The sequence below is a fragment of the Taudactylus pleione genome, unplaced genomic scaffold (genome assembly GCF_031769625.1).
Source record: "Taudactylus pleione unplaced genomic scaffold, aTauple2 ptg000897l, whole genome shotgun sequence".
NCBI lineage: Eukaryota > Metazoa > Chordata > Amphibia > Anura > Myobatrachidae > Taudactylus > Taudactylus pleione.
Window position 1 is genome coordinate 2,464,260 of NW_028285298.1, and position 22,138 is coordinate 2,486,397.

Below are 22,138 nucleotides of genomic sequence, written 5' to 3' on the forward strand. Positions count from 1 at the left end.
AGTTGCATACATTTGCAAATATATGAATAAGCGCCGGGCCAACGTCAAGGCTCCTCTATACCGGTGTCCCTAACATTATGGGGTTCACATCTGAGGCGCAGGGAATCCCAAAAGAATCCAGCAAATGAACATCCCCAGGGCATCACATGTATAAGGGAAAAAAGGTGATAGTGAAGAGTAAAGTATAGATGTGTAAAGATAAATCAATAAGTGATAATATAATGAGAAATAGTTAAAATTACATAAATAATAGACAAACAAATAGAAAGGTGATGAAAAAATATCTATGTGAATTAAGTGGTGATGCCCTGAAAAAGGCCCAGCCAGAGCAAGTCTGGGTGCCCCACGCCCAAACGCTCACCCCAAAATAATTGTTGCTACATAATAGTAGCACCCACTCTGGGTCATATAATTACAAATTAATGTACTGCATGATAACAGCACATGTATAAGCCGAGAGCTGACACCTAGGAGGTACCCCAGAAACCTCCAAATGGCACTATAAGGACCAGTACATCCTCCCAATGCTGGTCCCTTCATGCCTCACAGAACTGCAAACAAAAAGTATGGTGGTCACTACAGAATGGGATCAGTGATAAGAAGTTTGGCTGCAGAATGGGATCAGTGATAAGAAGTTTGGCTGCAGAATGGGATCAGTGATAAGAAGTTTGGCTGCAGAATGGGATCAGTGATAAGAAGTTTGGCTGCAGAATGGGATCAGTGGACCTGATTCATTACGGATCACAACTGCGAATGCAATAGCGATTATGCACACAATTCAACTGCGATAGTATGCTATTCCTTTGTGATCGCTATATCGCTGCAGCACTACATAAGGACGCCCACTGTACCTTATACACGTCCGTAATGTTGGCATTGCAATGGATAATTTATGCACGCCCATGCAACAGCGTTCAAACGCCCTGGCACGCCTGACCCATACACAATACAAAGATCATTCTAATGACCCATATACAATACCGAGTTCATTCTAGTGACCCATATATAACAGAAAGATAGAGGTTTGTAGTGACCCATATACAATACAGAGGGCATTCTAGAGGCCCATATACAATACAAAGAGCATATGGATAATCCATGTACAATACAATATGTGTGGGATTTGCCTAACATGGATACGGTTTTACATGGACCATGACATATATGAAGCTTTATATTTCAAAGACCTCTAATCAAATAAAAAACACAGCCCCCAAAGAGCACCCCCAATGACTTGTATACAGTGCTGGGAGCACTTCTGTGACCTCTGTACTAGACTTGCTGCATTATAAAATTAACTCTGGTATACACTGCACAATACAGAGAGGATTCTAATAGCCTATATACAATACAGAGATGATCCTATATACAATACAGCTACAAGATATTGTAGAAAGTGTTATTGTTTGTAAGTTCAACAAATGTTTCTGAAAATGTTTAACATTCTTCTTACTAATAAGTCTCATGGCTGCCTAGAAACACACTCAGCACAATTAAAAATGTAATAAAATTCTCCCTGGGTGGGAATACTGGGGGCTGGCTTAAGTCTGGAATGTCAGGGGCTCAATGAGAATATAAAGCACAGTTCTAGTTAGAAGTAAAATAGATCTACCATGTTGCTGGTCATATTGTCGGTGTGCTACTCTCTGGCCACACTTTCCCTAGCTACAAACACCTGTCCAGGTGAGTGTAAAAAACCTCATAGTGTATGTGGGCAGAGCAGAAATGTCCATGTCTTCTTATTTATTTCCTTGTCTCTAGTCCTTGATTTCTTCTTCTCTTCTTCCTTGTGTCTGGTCCTGTCTCCTCTTTATCTTATAATTTATTATGTATATGAATAACATATCAGTTCCATTATATTTTAAGCCATATTTTACCAAAATTTTAATGTTTGCAATAAATGTTTTACCTTCAACTTTTTTGCCTTTAGAGGTGAAATTTGTTGGACTGAGCGAGAAGGATAAATTGGCAATTATCCAGCCATGTCCCGGCATTCCGGGAGCCTCGGGACCAAAAGGAGAGAAGGGAGATCAGGGGCAGAAAGGTATATTTTACACTGACAAGTAGCTATTTATTTTCTAGGACCCAGAGCTCCCCAATCTGTGGACCCATACAGTTTGCTATCCCTCTCTCCATAAACCCATACTCCCTTCACTCCAGTTTGCTATCCCTCTCTCCATAAATCCATCCTCCCTCCACTCCAGCTTTCTATCCCTCTCTCCATAAACCCATCCTCCCTCCACTCCAGCTTTCTATCCCTCTCTGCATAAACCCACCCTCCCTCCACTCCAGCTTTCTATCCCTCTCTCCATAAACCCATCCTCCCTCCACTCCAGCTTGCTATCCCTCTCTTCATAAACCCATCCTCCTTCCACTCCAGTCTGCTATTCCTCTCTCCATAAAGCCATCCTCCCTCCACTCCAGTTTGCTATTCCTCTCTCCATAAACCTATCCTCCCTCCACTCCAGTTTGCTATTCCTCTCTCCATAAACCCATCCTTCCTCCACTCCAGCTTTCTATCCCTCTTTCCATAAACCCATCCTCGCTCCACTCCAGCTTGCTATCCCTCTCTCCATAAACCCATCCTCCCTACACTCCAGTTTGCTATTCCTCTATCTCCATAAACCCATCCTCCCTACACTCCAGTTTGCTATCCCTCTCTCCATAAACCCATCCTCCCTCCACTCCAGCTTGCTATCCCTCTCTCCATAAACCCATCCTCCCTACACTCCATTTTGCTATTCCTCTCTCCATAAACCCATCCCCCCTCCACTCCAGCTTGCTATCCCTCTCTCCATAAACCCATCCTCCCTCCACTCCAGTTTGCTATCCCTCTCTCCATAAAACCATCCTCCCTCCACTCCAGCTTTCTATCCCTCTCTCCATAAACCCATCCTCCCTCCACTCCAGCTTTCTATCCCTCTCTCCATAAACCCATCCTCCCTCCACTCCAGCTTGCTATCCCTCTCTCCATAAACACATCCTCCCTCCACTCCAGTTTGCTATTCCTCTCTCCATAAACCCATCCTCCCTCCACTCCAGTTTGCTATCCCTCTCTCCATAAACCTATCCTCCGTCCACTCCAGCTTTCTATCCCTCTCTCCATAAACCCATCCTCCCTCCACTCCAGTTTGCTATTCCTCTCTCCATAAACCCATCCTCCCTCCACTCCAGTTTGCTATTCCTCTCTCCATAAACCCATCCCCCCTCCACTCCAGCTTTCTATCCCTCTCTCCATAAACCCATCCTCCCTCCACTCCAGTTTGCTATCCCTCTCTCCATAAACTCATCCTCCCTACACTCCAGTTTGCTATCCCTCTCTCCATAAACCCATCCTCCCTCCACTCCAGCTTTCTATCCCTCTCTCCATAAACCCATCCTCCCTACACTCCAGTTTGCTATTCCTCTCTCCATAAACCCAAAATCCCTCCACTCCAGCTTTCTATCCCTCTCTCCATAAACCCATCCTCTCTCCACTCCAGTTTGCTATCCCTCTCTCCATAAACCCATCCTCCCTACACTCCAGTTTGCTATTCCTCTCTCTCCATAAACCCATCCTCCCTCCACTCCAGTTTGCTATCCCTCTCTCCATAAACCCATCCTCCCTCCACTCCAGCTTTCTATCCCTCTCTCCATAAACCCATCCTCCCTACACTCCAGTTTGCTGTCCCTCTCTCCATAAACCCATCCTCCCTACACTCCAGTTTGCTATCCCTCTCTCCATAAACCCATCCTCCCTCCACTCCAGTTTGCTATTCCTCTCTCTCCATAAACCCATCCTCCCTACACTCCAGTTTGCTATCCCTCTCTCCATAAACCCATCCTCCCTACACTCCAGTTTGCTATTCCTCTCTCTCCATAGACCCATCCTCCCTACACTCCAGTTTGCTATTCCTCTCTCTCCATAAACCCATCCTCCCTCCACTCGTTTGCTATCCCTCTCTCCATAAATCCATCCTCCCTACACTCCAGTTTGCTATTCCTCTCTCTCCATAAACCCATCCTCCCTACACTCCAGTTTGCTGTCCCTCTCTCCATAAACCCATCCTCCCTACACTCCAGTTTGCTATCCCTCTCTCCATAAACCCATCCTCCCTCCACTCCAGTTTGCTATCCCTCTCTCCATAAACCCATCCTCCCTACACTCCAGTTTGCTATTCCTCTCTCTCCATAAACCCATCCTCCCTCCACTCCAGTTTGCTATCCCTCTCTCCATAAACCCATCCTCCCTACACTCCAGTTTGCTATTCCTCTCTCTCCATAAACCCATCCTCCCTCCACTCCAGTTTGCTATCCCTCTCTCCATAAACCCATCCTACCTCTCTATTGGCTCCTGAATTTTTTTCAAAGAGAATAAAAGAAGCAGAGCCATGGAACTAAAATTATATGGGAAGAAGTAAGAGCTAGTTCCAATGACCATGCATCAGGGACTCTATAGAGAGAATCCAAGTGGGTACATAACACACCTGGTCTGCCCCCTGATTAACAGTAAGGAGCCCTTTATTGAAACACAACATGAACAGCTCGCACTGTGCTTGGTGTGCTAGTAATAATGCTAAATATAAAACAATCAGTAAACAAGTCAGCTCCGCATGAAGCAAGGAGGTTCAAAAATAGTTAAAAATAGATATATTTTATGGATACGTACTAGAACTTGCAAAAGAAAATTGTGTTACAACAATATGGTAATAAATGCAGTGAGGCGCTAAGCAGGTGTCATGCAGTCATTACCGTACCAGCAGACAAGGACAAGGTAAGGTAGTAAACTCTAGTAATCCTCTGTACTCATTTGTACTTGTTAGTTATGCAGCAATATGTGCACATAGAAGGTAGTGCCTGGATTCGGAATCGGTATGGAATAAAGCGGATGGTAACCACAAACAAGCAGGTACAAGCGGTGTAACTAAGTACTTATATTTATATAAAGAATTATAGAGTAAGGATGGGAAATCTGGGCCTTACTCAGCAGAGGACGGAAGTGCAAAGCCGCACACAATTCCGTCCTTGCTAAAATGCAAATGAAGCAAGAGGTGCCTGACACCCCCTGCTGCATCTGCCATCCCAGCACTGCGACCGATAGTCACAATGTTGGATGGCGCCGGTCAGCTGAATAAGCCTCAGCTTACGCAGGCTGTGCGACATGCGAGGCCAGGAGTCTGGTCTTGGCACTCCCAGAAAACAGGGACGACACAAACCTGTTTCCTAGAACACTGGCCGCCTCTGCTCCCGCACCACCCAGTAAGTGCCTCTGCCTGTCAATCAGGCAGAGGCATATGGGGGCCTGTGGGCCCGATGCAGACCCATTCGCTAGATGCGTTCGCACACAGCCGTCGCTGCTAAAGTATGCAAATCCCGCGATCGCACGGCAAGATAATAGTACGCCCACTATGTTTTGGTGTGCGATCGCGGTGTATTTACACGCCCACCAGCCAGTCTTAAGACGCCCACTTTCCCTTAGTAACTAACACACATCATCTCCAGGAGGTGGTGTATGCAACAATCGGTAACATCGAGTACCATTGGACCCATACGCAGCGCTTGTAGTTGACCATACCCTACAGCACTGCGAGTGCTGCAGTGTTTTAAACAGCCATGTGACGTGTACTATGACGCTGCGTCTTAATTATATGCGCCCTAGATACGGCGTTTTGATGCCCAGGCACGCCTACGTTCGCACCACCACCCCCCAGTTACCATCGACCTCCCCCGTCACCTCCCACAAATGGCACATTCTGTCACTCAAACTTGCTTCCCGATCGCAACAACTGGTTCGTGCACGTGCACTGCGTTTTTTCAGCATGCGCAGATTTCGAAAATTGGCCAGCAGCGTGCGAACGGGTCCTGCGCACATGCAGATTCTTGATAATCGGGAATCTGCGATCAAATTAGAACCTCTATCTATTACTTATAGGGCTACGGCTACATGTATTATTATAAATGTATTATTCATGTATTTCCACAACATTGTGTATTGAATAACAAATTATACATTTTGAATCTGATACAGGTGTATCTAGTCTGAGCAGGACTATTACTAACTGAATTTATCATCATATTGTAACACATGTTCTATTATGTATTAGTAAAATACAGTATATGTATATTACCTATTCTTGAGCCTCGTTGTTTTATGGGGAGCAGACTTGTATTTAATGTAGTATTGTTACTAGCACACCAAGGACCTCATTCAGAGCCGTTCGCAAAAAGCGAGTACTCGCTCTGAATGAGGGCGGGCTTTTTTTTTCTTTAGCCGGCCTCCTGGCCGCTCGCTAAGGTGTCGGTGACCACCCACAGCTTTTGCGAGCGGCCAGGTGATGGGACGAGACCCTTGTGGTAGGGGATCGTCTGCCGCAAGCCCCAGTGAGCTTCCTGTGCTAATAGAGCAGGAAGCTCACTACTGACATCACGAGTGATGTCAGTAGGGCCGCCCTCAAACGGCAGGCGTTCCTTCGGGAACGCCTCCATTTGGCCAGCCACTCCCCCTTCCCGCCTACAAAACGGGGCGAGCTGTCGATCAACATCGACAGCTGGCCCGTTTGTAGTGAACCTGGGAGCGAGTGAATTTCTCACTCGCTCCGGGGCTCGCGCTTGCGCAGTGCCCCACCATCGACCCACTTGCGAGCGCATAGCGCTTGCGAGCGGGTCTGAATGAGGCCCCAAGTGCAGTGTACAGTATTTCAGCACAAACTACTTTCACTTGCTGCATGTATGTCATACAATTGGGGCGCCAGGAGTTCTTGTAGTGGATTTCCCATCATTTGTGGTTTTGTTCTTAGGAGCCCTTAATGCTTTGATGGAAGTTTCTGCTAAACTCTCGTGTTTGTTATTTTGCAACATTATTAAACTGTGACTGTTTCTGTCTCTTATTCCTCTGGCAGCCGGTGAGTGAAGGAATGAGACATTAGAAAAAAGGAATTGGGGAAAGGGACTTGCGAAAGTGCAAGCGTTAATTAAAAAGAAAAGAAAAAGTGACATCCACAATAACTGCAACAATATTTTACCAAACCTTGTAATGTCAATGGTTACCTAACCTGAACACTGTACCCACATGGGCATGCCCAGCCTTCCAAGGCACTCGTTTACCCCCAGACCCCTTCCCGAAAATCATTCTTTTACTGCTCCATGCACAGACTAGTCCCTGCTATGTGCAGACTGAAGGGGCACACACATAAGTGGGGCACATCGTCCAAAAGTTCTGGAATCAGAACAATGACCTGTAGGATCGTAGGGAACTCCACACAAATACTGACCGTCCCACCTACATTAGGACTGTTAGGTTGGGGGGTGGTGGGGGGCGGTGGGTGATTTTACTTAAATTATAAATATTAATTGTGGTAGTAACAATAATGATGATAATATCTGATTAATATTTATTTCATACATTCAGGAGATCATGGAATCCACGGAAAAACAGGACCTCCCGGAGATAAAGGTATGGACAAAAACTAGATGGTACTTATCAGGGACACACTGGGGCTGTAATTCGGCCCTGGCATCCCTCTTTGAGCACGCATTAAAAAAGGGGCCTGGCCACACCTTAAACACTTGCACTTACTTTGGGAGCCTGAGGTAAGATGCAGTAGGAGGTTGTTGTAGAGTGTGGGGCCAGGCACTTTAAGTCCCCTTCACCCACAGCATAGTTATTGCAATTGAGCATCTATTGGAGGGGCAGTGCCAGATTGGCTCCACCCCCTCCCCCGCAGGCTTGCGAATTGTAGCATAATGCCGTGAGGGGGCAGGGCTCTGAAAAAATTTGGTACATTAGGGGGGAAGGTGGGGTTTCTGGGTACTCAGAAACTCCCTCCTCATGTGCCACTGCATCTGCAAGGTGTTTTACCACAAATGGTTCCTCCATGTATCGTACCTATAGCAACTGCCCACCCATAAGCTTTGGTCAGTCCAAAACAAGCTTAACTAATAAAAGCCAGTGTATAATTGGTTGTTGTGTGTACAGTATATTTGCAGAATTGCTGGTAAATTAACTTTCTTTGTGATTTTAATAATGTTGGTTGGATTTGAGACAACTTGTATTCCATAGGCAAACGCAGGGGGGGTTTCTGTCTGCCTGGAAACCCCCCTCCCCCGCCACACTATGACTACAATAGAAATAGTAATATAATATAATTTTACAAGTGCTGCATGTTATTCTTACTATCACAAATGAAATAATTAGCACCACCTGTGGATCTTTTAACATGTATCAGCCAGTAATAAATGACCTGTGCATCAACTAGAATATCTGGAAAACATTCACTGTTGGGATGTTGTTCTATAGAGCCCAATATGTACATATATGTCCAGGGTAGTGCTAGGTTGCTACCAGACACCCGGACTTGCTCCCATGCCCAAAACATTCGGCTTAGGCAGGATGGCCCTACTGCCACATCTAATGGTTTACTGTGATCACTAGTCCTGTACATGCAGGAATTATAACACACAATACACTTTGTATGACACATATTAAAGCTGGTTAAGTGCTAATTCTACCCTCTTCATGGACTGGCCACACTCACTCTAATATCAAGCATTTGGAAACCCCCCTTCTAGAAATCCTGCGTTTGCCACTGTATTCGTACCTATGTTAAATTATTTTTTTTATTCTTTCTTTTCTATTTTTCTTTGCACAGGTAGTAAAGGAGATCCTTACATCGCAGGAGGTAATACTGTGTGATTTATAGCCATGATATGAGTTAGGCAGAGAGCAGAGGTCATGTGACTGTATTATTGGGTTTGGATGAATTGTGTCTTTTCAGTACCCAGAAACTGTAAAGAGGTTCAGGAACAAGGATTCTCGTTGAGCGGTTGGTACACAATACACCCTGAAGAAGGGCGTACATTGCCGGTGATGTGTGACATGGAGACAGATGGCGGAGGCTGGATTGTAAGTTCCTGTATTAAATAAAAGTAATTGTTTTTTTAGTAGCGGTTGTTTCATTCTAATAGGAAATTGGAAAAGATCCTGAAGAAATAGCATTCTGTAAACAATGGTGATACAAATATAAGGTTTTATGGTGATCGTAATTTTTATCACTGTGCACAGTAATAGTTTCCTGTGCACTTTCCCTTATTTTGTCTCTGCTAACACCATTTGTTTCTTATAAAGTTGTTTTGAAGTGGTATACAGTATTATAAGCTGTGGCAAAGTGCACTACTTACCATGTGTGTATGGAACAGTAAGCCCTGTGTGCAGCTGTGTGAGGTATTGTAGCCAGGCAAAACATAGCAACTGTTCTGGTCAACTTGACCTAGGAAAGGGAGAGGTGTCACATTTAAGGGGAGGAAGACATGTGTTAAGACATTAGTGGGCCAGTGTGCAGGGCTTACTGGTGCACCACCCCTAATAGGGATAGTAACAAACAATTTGTTTGTTGTAATTATGTTATGGATAACAAGATATTAGGCAACATGTAACCCTTTATGTTGATTAAGTGTATTTCTTTTATTTACCAGCTTGTTGACCTGCAAATTAACTTTATGTGCACTGTCCAGATTCAGGGTTAACTATATGTCTGAGTGGAAGCCATTTGAGGGGGAGGCTGGCAGATTTATGTATAGCCCATTAGGACTGCCTGCAAATGATCCAACAGACAGATAATGGTAAAATGATGGGGTCTTATACATTCTGGGCTTGCCCTTGTCACCAACATGAGGTTGGCCTGGGGTGTGTCACCTCTACATACCTGAGTGACCTCATGCTCTGGACAAAGGGCCATAAAACCTTATTAGCATCTGCACAAGCCAGTGAGCCAGCAGAAGGGGGCTGTTTGATAGCCCAGGCAGGCATAAGATGCCATGTAGACCTCTGAAACGTTGTACAATTTTTGTGAGCCAATCTGACATTGGGGATTGCTCCATCTTCTTGTTTTTCTCTGCAAACATATATAATATAGTGAGACTGTTCTCTTAAAATTTCCTTTTGTTTATAAGAAAACTATTTGCCTAAGACAATCTTTGTATGTCATTCTTATTGTTTTTTCTTGTATATACTTTAAGCATTACATCATTCTCTTATTAAACTTAATTTAATAAGATTGGCATCTGTGATCCTTATCAGATACATTTTGCCTGTGGTTTCGGCTAATCCATGCTACATATTTGTATAATAAGTTATTATTTGGATAATTGTAACTGGGACTTAATTGTAGGTTTAGGGAGGACTTAAGGCTTGCTATTTGAAGTGAGTAGCTCAATCTCCATGTTACTCTTTCTCCACAGTAAATACTGTTCTTCTATGCTGCAGTAGATGCTCGGATGTGCCCTGCACCCATTATTAATGCAACACTAATTAGTCCATCAACTGTCGTGTTTGTATTTGATGAACTGACTAATAAAAACACTCAATAAAAAATTATTTAGTTAGAGTCTTTGCTATTATCTGTGCAGATGCTAGCACCATATTTAAGAAGAAAGTGTTGGCCATCCAGTGAGATCATGCTGTGGGTGCAGGGTGGGTAGCATATAAAGGCGAGGTTGTGGATAGTTTGCAATAAGCACATGGCCTGTTTTTTGTTTGTTTTGATTACATATATACATATGTTATAAATACAGGTATTTCAAAGACGTCAGGATGGTTCTGTAAACTTTTACCGCGACTGGGATTCCTATAAGAAGGGCTTTGGTAATCAGCAGAGTGAGTTTTGGCTCGGCAATGACAATCTTCATATGTTAACAAGAACAGGTGAGTATTTCTAACTGATCAAGGAGCACTCGAAATGTATAAAGTTTACCTTCTGCATAATGACTGAAGGCCAATACTTCTTGTTAAAATGAATCTAAAAATATATAATATTTTTAGAAATGTCAGTAATAATTTTAATTTAAACATATGTCAATATTTTATTTTAGTCAATTTGAAAAATAAATGCTTAAGGCAACATTAACTCTCCTTTTCTGTTCTGTTTGTATTTGTCTAATGCATATATTAACAGTTTTCCCATTCAGCTTCTGACATTCCTTATGTTGGGGTATAACAACAGCTATAGGCTAAGTATACTTAGGAAGCTATACTGGAGAGATGGTACCTGTAGATGGCGCTGTATTATAAATGATCACCATGTCAGTCTCTCTGTATTGTGAAAGTGTACTCTCTTTGGCAGTGCAGTACTGGTACCTGGTCACTTTAGTCCCCTGGGGAAGTGGGGTACACCCACCACCTTTACTGTCCTACTCTTGTACAACACTCAACAGGACTCTCAGTGTCATTTGTACAACAGCTATCCATCTCCCCCCCCACTCACCCCCCCCTCTTGTACGACCACTTTCCTATTGGTTCTTAGCTACCACTCTCTTCTCAGCTTTCTCTTGCACTGCCATAAGTCCACAGGCTGTCCTCACTGAAGCAGAGAGCCAAGGGACAGTTTTAAGGAGCCAGAACCACTAGGGTGCAGTAAGTGATGGACAGTCATGCAACCCCTTTAACCTGACACCATGGTGCAACGGCACTGGTCACTCTGCCCTTCACACATCACAACTCTATTGTATCTTCTTGTTAATCCTCCATGTTGTGAAGTTTACATGTACTGATCACAGCAAAGTTTATCCTGCATTCTTCCTTGTCTATTAGTGCTTGAGCTAATAACTATGTTCTGGAACACTTTATAGGTTTTACCACATTTGCTTGCAGAGTTTGGCTTCCCTAGAGAGCCATTGTTTTTGTCTTGGTTCCATAGCACCTTCAAAAGGCTTCCTGTCAGTCTTATGGTTCCCTTGTGTTCTTATGCAATCTTACATTGTAAATCACAGTGCGCGTGGGCATAATAAGAGGGATCCCAATAAATATCTGAAGGGAAATGTTTATCTGCTGATTGAAACTGTTGGAAAATGTGGTCGGGTGATAACAGCTTTGCAGCCATCTATGAGGTCACTATCAGTCCAATGTTCTCTCTAGTCTTCCATTCAATAATGATTGTTTAATCCATCATTTATCTCCGCAAAGGAACATTCCAGCTGCGCGTCGACTTCACAGACTTTGAAGATCAGAAAACGCACGCAGTCTACAGTGACTTCCAGATTGGTTCAGAGTCAGAGAAATATAAACTGAAGGTGGGAAAATTTGTGGCTGGAGATGCAGGTAATGGACCTTTATGTCCGGTGTTTAGATTTTGTGAACCTTTAAGCTTCGCCGCACTGATAGTTACGCTTCATATGAGCCCTCATATTAGTAATAAGAGATGTGCTTGACGTCAAAGGTCAAAGCATAGATAACACAGTGTAGCTGGGATCATCGTGTGGTTATAAATGAACAAAATAGGTGAATAAAGAGGGGTGTAAAGTGATAAAGTAGGGATAGAGAGGGGGGAAAACTTATTGAGAGATGTAGAGAGATGGAAAACTAGTATAGATGTGCAAAGATATGAAGTATAGGCAGAGTAATGAAGGACATTACATAAAGACCTAAGAAAGGAAAAGACCTAAATAACAGCATAGATAAATCCAGTAGAAAGAGAGATGAAGAAGAATATAGAGATATGCACAGTAACTGCAAATGGGTGTATAGATGGGATACGTTCAGTATCCCGATGCCGGCACTTAGAATCTCGGCGCCGGAATCCTGACACCTGTCAGAATCCAGGTGCCAGCATCCTAAAGGTAAATAGAGGGGTTGGGGGGAGGGTTAGGGGTTATGGTTAGGCACTAAGGGAGGAGGGTTAGGTTTAGGGTGCGGGGAGGAGGGTTAGGTTTAGGGTGCGGGGAGGGGTGGTTAGGTTTAGGCACTAGGGGGGAGGTTAGGTTCATGCACCGGGAAGGGAGGGTTAGTGTAGGGAGAGGGGGAGGGTTAGGATACCTACCTGTCGGGATGTCGGCATCGGGATTTTAACCAGCGGGACCCCGAGCGCCAGCATAACGTACCCATTCTATATAAACAGATGCAGTATGATGAGAGAAAAATAACATATCTAGGAGATTTATTAAACCTTCTAAAGAGGACAAGTAGAGGTGTGGCCCTTAGCAACCAACCAGATTCTAGTTATCTGTATATAATGTACACACCACACATGTTTCAGTGACCCGCATTTGTTCCTAGTATGGTATCTCACACACTGTAACCTCTGTAGTGTGTCCAAGATGGCTGCTTCACCCATGGGATGAAAAATACTTGGATCTGCTGGCTATGTATGGTCTCCGCTCTTAGATTTAGTACACTGTAACTTCCCCATTTTGTGTTTTCTCTCTTAAGCGCAGGGGCGTATCTATAATGGGTGCAGGGTGTGCGGGGAACACGGGCCCTTGGGTTCAGGGGGGCCCCGCACTGCACACCCTGCACCCATAATAATACTTACCTTTCCGGAGTCCCATGTCGGCGGGCGTCCGGCGCTGTAAAACGACTGGAAAATGGCCGTGGAGGCCATTTTCCCGTTGTTTGCGCATGCGCAGTACAGTGAAAATGGCCGCCGCGGCCATTTTCCCGGTTACCTGTGCATACACTATAGACTCTGGGCACACTCTAGTGCCCAGAGTCTATAACTCCGGCGCTGGGCGTGCACAGCTCAGTGCACTGCCGGCCGCCGGGCTGAGAGGAGGGGGCCCGTGTCGGCGACTGCACACGGGCCCTTTCCTCTCTAGAAACGCCCCTGCTTAAGTGTTACCTATTCCACCCTGGGTAACCTCTGTAGCGCGCCCAAAATGATACCCTTCGTGAGTGGTATATATAAACTGTGAAAGTTATTACCCCAAATGGCTCCTTCAACCCTACAATATGTCCATCGTACTCATTATGTTGACTGTTTTTGGTTTGTTTACTTCTTTCTGTAATACTAAACCCCTGTGCTTTTCTCCTGATGCTCTAAAGTGACTGTACTGATGGAGAAAAGTGCTATAGAAATAGAATGATTATTATAATAGATAAATGATAACTAGAATCTGACTGGTTGCTATTGTGTAGCACCTCTACATGTCCTTTCTTCCTCATAGAGAGAAGTACAAGGCAGATATATGAAGAACATTATAGACAAATGTGGTATGAAAAGAGATAAGGTGACGATGTTGCCCAGAATATTATCGGGCAACATCGTCACGATTTTTTATCAATTATGATAATTTATTGTTGCTATTCAGCAATATTTTCTGCAGGGACGGCGGTTACGGTAACACGCTGTCCCTGCGATGTCACAGAAGGCATTGTTTTTGGTGATTCAGAAAACAATACCCTCTGTTTGTTCTTCTGCACATGCTCAGTCATGTGCTCTCCGTCCCTGCTTGTGGTGACCGCTGACAGGGTACAGTAAGTACATCTCAAGCCTGTCCAAATTGATTGACATGTGTATACAGGCTTTATATTAGTCTGTATACATGTATATTTATGTGCTATTATATTTAACATATATATATATATATACACATGTCAATCTATATAGGCAGGTATGACATGCTCTAGTTGGACTTACCTGTCAGCGGTCGCCGGGAAGCAGGTACGGAGACTGGGCGGACTTACAAGATGCAGCAGGGACTTATGGGAAAATTTCCCGCTGTCCCTGCAGTTTTCGGGATATTTAAGTATTTTCTTCATCGCAGAATGGCGTTATATATAAAGTAAATATTTTTCGAGTGATTTACTTTTGCTTTGCTTTGCTGAATAGCAAAAAGCATTAAAGCACTGCAAAGATCAATGGCCTGATCCCTACAGTGCGGTACTCTGCAAGCAGGGAATTAATGGAGAAGATAATTGCGTTATCTTCTCCATTATCCCATTGCTGAATAGGGGGTTTACATAAAAAATATGGAAAAGTAGAGATATGGTAATAACTTACTCTTGTTATCTCTTTTTCCATGAGGTCCATAGGGTCCACAGGGTGACCTTGAGTGATAGGTGATGACACAGATATCCGGGCATCTTACACAGTAAATTCTTCCCAGTATGCAATGGAGCTTCCCTCTATACCCCGCCCCCAGGCCGGGGGGCTCCTCAGTTACGTAGCAAGCCATAGGCCGGAGGAGGATAAAAAAGAGAAGACAGTTTGGAACACTCAAGAATCACATTCTCACATAGAAGGAGACGGAAAACCGGTAACCAGAGCAGAGCCCATGTGAAGCACAGGTGCGTCAGGGCATGTGCCCTGTGGACCCTATGGACCTTGTGGAAAAAGAGATAACAAGTGTAAGTTCTTACCATATCTCTACTTTTCCACTTCAGGATCCATAGGAGGTCCACAGGGTGGCCTTGGGGATTCCCAAAGCAGTATCCTCAGGGTTGGGGGACGCTCCTGTGCAGAAAGGAGAATCCTCCGCCCGAGAGATGCATCCTGAGTGGCAAAGGTATTTAAAGAATAATACTTCAAATTAAGAGAAAACTGGTACGATCCTCATATATTCTGAGGGCACGTATCTCATCAAAATGAGGCTTCCCCTGCCGAGAGGTTTGGGGAACTTAAAGGCCCTCACAATAATTTCTTCAATAATGTGCAAAAATAAAAACCATCTTAGGAAGGCACACAGGGCGAGCTCGCAGCACTGCCCTGTTCTAGGGGAGACCTAAAATAATAGTTTTCGCAGTAAACCACTTGAGATCCACTTCACTCAGTGGTTCAAGTTCTGGTAGACCCTCCTCAAACGGAGGATCTATCATCAGGTCCGGAAACCGGATGTTTGGTACTCCAAGCCTGTTTACCTGGCCTGACTGCTTTCCCACAGCTCTAACGACCGCTAAGGGAGATGGTCGCGACCATCGGGGCTTACGACGAGAGGGTCTCGTCAACCTTAAGCCCCAGGGAGCTTCCTGCTGTGTTTCAGCAGGAAGCTCCCCACTGACATCACTGGTGATGTCAGTGGGGATGCCCCCAAGCATTCCGGCGGGAACGCCTCCGTTTGGGCAGGCCCGCCCCCTGCCCGCCCAGTGATGTTGATTGACATCTCGCTCCGTCTGCTTCGACCCCGCTAATGACGGATCACCTGTCGTTAGCAGGGGCTCGTGCATGCGCACGATGGAGCCGTCTCCATCGTGCGCATGCCCAGTGGACCAACATCGAGTCGGTTGCGAGTGCCCAGCGCTCGCAACCGACTCTGAATAAGGTCCTTAGTGTCTAGTAGAACAATAGTGCTGCATATACTGACCACCCGCAGGAGGAGAGGTATGTAGGGGGACCCGTGCTCCACGCTGCCCGCCTTGCTCTGTAGCACGCGGCCAGATGAAAACTCATAGGGGGTGGAGCCGGAAGGTGGAAGCTGTCACAGTTTTAGCCTAGAACGCAATGTAAAGGCTTGCTGTACAGCGGGGAGGAGCTGGCTGTTAGACAGGGAGGGCTGCCACCCCTGGCCAGCGTTTAACCCCCAGGATGCTGGAGCCTAGCCGCAACACTCCAGCCCGCTGTCCCAGGCGGCTTAGTGTGGATGCAGGACTCAGTGCCTGGCCACACTTGCTGTCAACTCCAGGGAATCCCCAACCCTGGAGGAAAAGACTGCGATTCAGCACACACCACAGCGGCACGTGCCGCTTACCTGTGTCCCCTTAGCGTCCAGCCCCAGTCTAGGGATCTTCCGAGGCCCCTGCTAGCCAAGATCTCAGAAACCCGCTGAGAGGCACAGATCAGTATCGGCGTCCCAGCGCCGGCGGGGTGAAGACGCGGTAGTGCGAACTTCCCCTGGACTGTCCGCACTACTGCACTGAACTTCAGGGCTGTTTCCAAACAGCCCCACTGCATGTATAGTGACTGACTCTGGCCGGGTACCTAACGAAACTGAGGAGCCCCTGGTCTGGGGGCGGGGTATAGAGGGAAGCCCCGTTGTATCTTGCGAAGAATTTACTGCGTAAGGTGCCCGATGTCTGCATGGGGATTGGTATGAAGAATCCCAACAGCAGCTGCCCGACATGGGTGAAAATCCCGATCGTCCCTAAGGTAAGTATTCACTAACCTAATTCCTCCCCTAACCCTCCTTAGGGGTGCCTAACCCTAACCTTCCCCCCAGGGCCTAACCCTAATCCCCCCTTCCCTGCTACCTAAACCAAAGTCCCCCGGGGGGGTTGCCTAACCCTAAGTCCCCCCCGGGGGTGCCTAACCCTAACCCTCCCTCCCCCTAGCCTAACCTCCCGGAGCCGTAAACCTAACCCTCCCCCCTCCGCGCGGCTGTCCGCGCTAGGCGCCCGGCATCACTTCGACCGGGATGCCGGACGGCGGTCTCCTGGCGTCGGTAAAATGACAGGCGTCTAGATTTAGACGAATGTCATTTAACCCTCGCCGGGATAAAGCAGTGGGGAAGCCGGCCGTCGAGATTACGTCCACCGGCTTCCCGACTGCATACCGTCTGCGTCATCACCTATGCTCCAAGGTCACCCTGTGGACCTCCTATGGATCCTGAAGTGGAAATCATAGTTTCTGTATTTTTTTTGCAAAAAAAAAAAATCATTGCTGAATAGACCCCAAAGAACGATACAGAAGGAAGTAGTAAGACAACGATAAGTATAACGCTGTGTAGTAAGGACAGAGGGATGACGTACAGTATAGGGAGATATAGTAGAGGTAGAAAAAAGAGAAACAGAATAGAGATTTGTATTAGAGAAAGAGAAGTGGAACCATTTAGTACGATGTCATAGGACAAAGATGTATTAGTAAGACAGACAACATTAATAGGAAAATGTATCAGGTACAGTACATAGATGTAATATGGATAGAGAGATGAGGTACAGTACAGAGACATGTAATATGGATAGAGAGATGAGGTACAGTACAAAGATGTAATGTGGATAGAGAGATGAGGTACAGTACAAAGATGTAATGTGGATAGAGAGATGAGGTAAAGTACAGAGACATGTAATATGGATAGAGAGATGAGGTACAGTACAGAGACATGTAATATGGATAGAGAGATGAGGCATGAGGTACAGTACAGAGACATGTAATATGGATAGAGAGATGAAGTACAGTACAGAGACATGTAATATGGATAGAGAGATGAGGTACAGTACAGAGACATGTAATATGGATAGAGAGATGAGGTACAGTACAGAGATATGTAATATGGATAGAGAGATGAGGTACAGTACAGAGACATGTAATATGGATAGAGAGATTAGGTATGAGGTACAGTACATAGACATGTAATATGGATAGAGAGATGAAGACATGTAATATGGATTGAGATGAGGTACAGTACAGAGACATGTAATATGGATAGAGAGATGAAGACATGTAATATGGATAGAGAGATGAGGTACAGTACAGAGACGTAATATGGATAGGGAGATGAGGTACAGTACAGAGACATGTAATATGGATAGAGAGATGAGGTACAGTACAGAGACGTAATATGGATAGAGAGATGAGGTACAGTACAGAGACGTAATATGGATAGAGAGATGAGGTACAGTACAGAGATATGTAATATGGATAGAGAGATGAGGTATGAGGTACAGTACAGAGACGTAATATGGATAGAGAGATAAGGTACAGTACAGAGACGTAATATGGATAGAGAGATGAGGTACAGTACAGAGACATGTAATATGGATAGAGATATGAGGTATGAGGTACAGTACATAGACATGTAATATGGATAGAGAGATGAGGTACAGTATAGAGACATGTATTATGGATAGAATGATGAGGAACAGTACAGAGACATGTAATATGAAGACTCTGATTCTCAGGTGACTCGCTCAGCTACCACAACAACCGAGCCTTCTCCACCTTCGATCAAGACAATGATGCGCATACATCAAACTGTGCTGAAGAGTACCGGGGAGCCTGGTGGTATGGCGCCTGCCATGACTCTAACCTGAATGGCATGTATCTGAGAGGAAAACACGAGAGCAGGGCTACTGGCATCAACTGGTTGGCCGGCAGGGGATACAATTACTCCTACAGAGTGGTTGAAATAAAGTTCAGGCCGGTGTAAATGTTTTCACTGTAAATTTGACCAAATGCTTTATAAGTGGCAGAGGCATGAGGCAAAGCCACACAAAGAATGAGGCCATGGTCTGCAGACCCCAAAGCCTATGTTATAGCCTTATAATGCCTAGAGTAACATGACCCTGATCCACTCACAGCTGGGCTATCACTAATGGCCTCATTTATTAACGAGTTTTATCACCAAAATGAGTGATAAATTTCACTGTGTATGATAACTGGTGCTCCAGCCAATCACCTCCCAACTGTCATTTTTCTAACAGAGCTGATTGGCTGGAGCACCATTTATCATACACAGTGAAATTTATCACTCATTTTGGTGATAAAACTCGTTAGTAAATGGGGGCCTAAATCTTTCAGCCTAGGAAAGGTCTTCAAAATTTGATAGCCTCCTGGACATTCCAGGATAGTAGGCGAATATTTTGTATATTACTGATTTTTACCACTAGCTATAGATGCAGGGTTTTATTTGTAAAACACAAGATATATTACATTCAGGAATAAATATACATAGCCTACTTCTTCTAGTTGTAGCCATATTGATATATGTCTAGAGTTTGTTATACAGTGAGTATAGGGATATTATGACAGATCTCTGAGGTATAATATATCACAATATATTAAGGAAAGTTGTTTTAGCATATAAGATTAAATAAAGAGATGAATCTTTGTAAAATGTTCTGTTTTGATTGTAAAAGGGCGGGACCTGCAGGGGTTAATGTTGGAACATAAGCATGCAGAGCAGGGGTGGAGTAATATAAGTGGGAGTGATTTGGTTTCTGTCAGGGAAAGAGGGTCCGTTTAGAGAGTGGTAGAGAAGAGCTGTCAGCAGCAGCTGACAGTCAGTCTGGAGTTCCCCTCACCAGAGGCTGCCACTCATCACTCACCGGCGCTGTGTGAAGGGAGATCCTAGCGGTGTCCGGGAGTGTGAGTTTGCGCAGGGTCAAATTGACATTGCCGTGGCTGGATGGGAAGCGACTTGGTCAGAGGTGACCACAGTCCCCTGCGGCTGTTCCAGTAGAAGGTGGCCGGAGGTGAAGAGCACAGCCACGTCAGATCCGGGGTCAGTCAGTAAGAGAGACCACCCATATTGTGACAGCTGACAGCTGTGCCTGAGTCCCAGCCAGTGGCGTAACTAGGCGGGGTCGGGCAGGGCGCGTGCCCTGGGCGCTGTGGGACAGGCAGCGTGGGGGGGCCCACCACCAGCCACGGTCCGGCCCGCCCTAGTTAGCCACCAGTGTAGCGCTGACCGATGTGAGTGCGGTCAGCGCTACACATTTACACAGGACTGGCGCTAGGCTTCCAGCGCCGGTCCTGTGCTGCACACCTGAGCCCGTTCCCTCCCCCTGAGCGCTTGCCCAATAGCGCCAGGAGGCGGGCTCAGGCTGTGCATAACACACGCATCGCCGCCAGCGCTGGCAGCGATGCGTGTGTTAAACAGCAGCCAATGAGAGTCAGATAGACTCTCATTGACTGCTGCAGCACCCACTGCAAAAGCCGGACTTCCGTCCGGCTCCTGCAGTGGCTGATGGGACAGACGTCATGACATCATGACGTCTCTCCCATAATGCTGAGCGCGCTAGCCCGGGAGAACTGGCGGGCGGCGGGAGCGGTGTCGCTGTCCGGAGCAGCAGCGTGGATTCAGGTAAGTATATTTTTATATATATTTTTTTAAACCTGTCTGCACTACTGGGGGCACAACGGGGGAGGGGGGTGGCTACTACTGGGGGGACCTCTACTGGGGGTGTGGGCACAATGGGGGGAGTGGCTACTACTGGGGGCACCATTATTGGCAGGACCTCTACTGGGGGGGCTATTACTGGGGGCACTTAATCGGGAGGGGGAACCTCAACTGGGGACCACTATTTGGGGGGGGAACTACTACTGGGGGCATTATAAAAGGGGCCTACTACTACGGGCACTGCACTGGGGGGACCACAACTGGGGGCAATAATAGGAAGGACCACTACAGGGGGCACTGGATAGGGGGGGGTCACTACTGGGGGCCTGCATCAGGGGGACCACTACTGGGGGCACTGCATGGGAGGGGGGGTACTACTGCTGGGGGCACTATATAAGGGGCTTATTGCTAGGGGCACTGCACTGGGGGGACCACTACAGGCTGCACTAGATAGGGGGGGATCACAACTGGGTGCCTGCATAAGGGGGACCACTACTGGGAAACCTGCATGGGGGGGGACTACTGCTGGGAGCACTATATAAAGGGCACTGCATAGGGGGGGACTACTACTGGGGGCACTATATAAAGGGCACTGCATAAGGGGATAAAACTACTGGGTGCACTGCATTGTGGGGACTGCTACTGGGGGCACTGCATAAGGGGGAACACTACATAGGGCACTGCATTTGGGGGGACCACTACTGGGGGCACTGAGTAAGGGGAACTAACTGGGGGCTGTATAAGGGGGACCACTACTGGGGATACTGTATAAGGGGCACTACTATGGGCCTGCATAAGATGGACCACAACTGCATACTGGGGGTACTGTATAAGGGGTACTACTGGGGTTAAGGTGCATATGGATCGAAATGTTCAGCGTGAAGATAAAGGGGTGTGTCTTGTTGACACGCCCCATTTTTAAGCGACCACGCCCATTTTTCCTGCTCGGGCCTTTGCCGCGCGCATATATCGGGGGGGGTGGGGGGGCTCCCTTTTCAAATTTGCCCTGGGCTCCAAATACCCTAGATATGCCACTGGTCCCAGCCACCGATATCAAGGCAAGGAGAGTCTGCATTATACAGGCAGCTGACAGCTAGTTTCATAGCAGAAGTGATTGAAGCTAACTAGTGGTAGTGGGAACAGCAGTAGCACTGTACCTACAGTGAGTATGATTACACCAGTAATACACTCAGCTGGATCTATCATAAAGCATTAATAATTTACCTTATATGTAAACAGCACAGATAGGAGTTATTCTACCCCAGAAGTCACCTTGAGAACTTATACTAACACTATTATAGGGAATCCTAGTCAAACATATAGCAAAATAGGAGAAAAAATACTAGGGACATAGGGCCTGATTCAGAGCCGGACGCTATTTGCGAACGGTCGTTCAGAAAAAGGTGCCGGCTATTTAAATTGAGTGCTTGCTCTTTGCGGTCTGTTGACGCGTCTATGTCTGAGCGAGCGAACGAAACATGCGCTCGCTATTTTGTAAAGACGCCCCCTGGCAGTTCGCATCATACGTCATCTCCGCTATTTATTAGATTAATCGAGTACATCGAAAGGCGCCTGAACTGCTCGCAGTGCTTGTGGTAGGATTTACTTCCCGCTATCACTG

General features: G+C 46.0%; 1 protein-coding gene across 1 annotated transcript; it reads left to right on the forward strand.

The window, feature by feature from the left end:
• The first annotated feature begins 1,603 nt into the window (after positions 1-1,603).
• Positions 1,604-19,025, forward strand: LOC148474074 (ficolin-1-B-like). The gene is made up of 8 exons (XM_088459154.1): positions 1,604-1,683; positions 1,931-2,044; positions 7,388-7,432; positions 8,628-8,657; positions 8,754-8,881; positions 10,549-10,678; positions 11,936-12,070; positions 18,578-19,025. Exons 1-8 carry the CDS (start codon positions 1,614-1,616, stop codon positions 18,823-18,825), a joined length of 900 nt encoding a protein of 299 aa, XP_088315280.1. The 5' UTR covers positions 1,604-1,613; the 3' UTR covers positions 18,826-19,025.
• Positions 19,026-22,138: the final 3,113 nt, after the last annotated feature.

Bases quoted from the DNA above. Each gene is read 5' to 3' on its own strand.
- LOC148474074 (XM_088459154.1), top strand. From the start codon at position 1,614: ATGTTGCTGGTCATATTGTCGGTGTGCTACTCTCTGGCCACACTTTCC. The intron at 1,684-1,930 runs GTGAGTGTAAAA...TTTTGCCTTTAG, and splicing joins AGCTACAAACACCTGTCCAG to AGGTGAAATTTGTTGGACTG. The intron at 8,882-10,548 runs GTAAGTTCCTGT...TTATAAATACAG, and splicing joins CAGATGGCGGAGGCTGGATT to GTATTTCAAAGACGTCAGGA.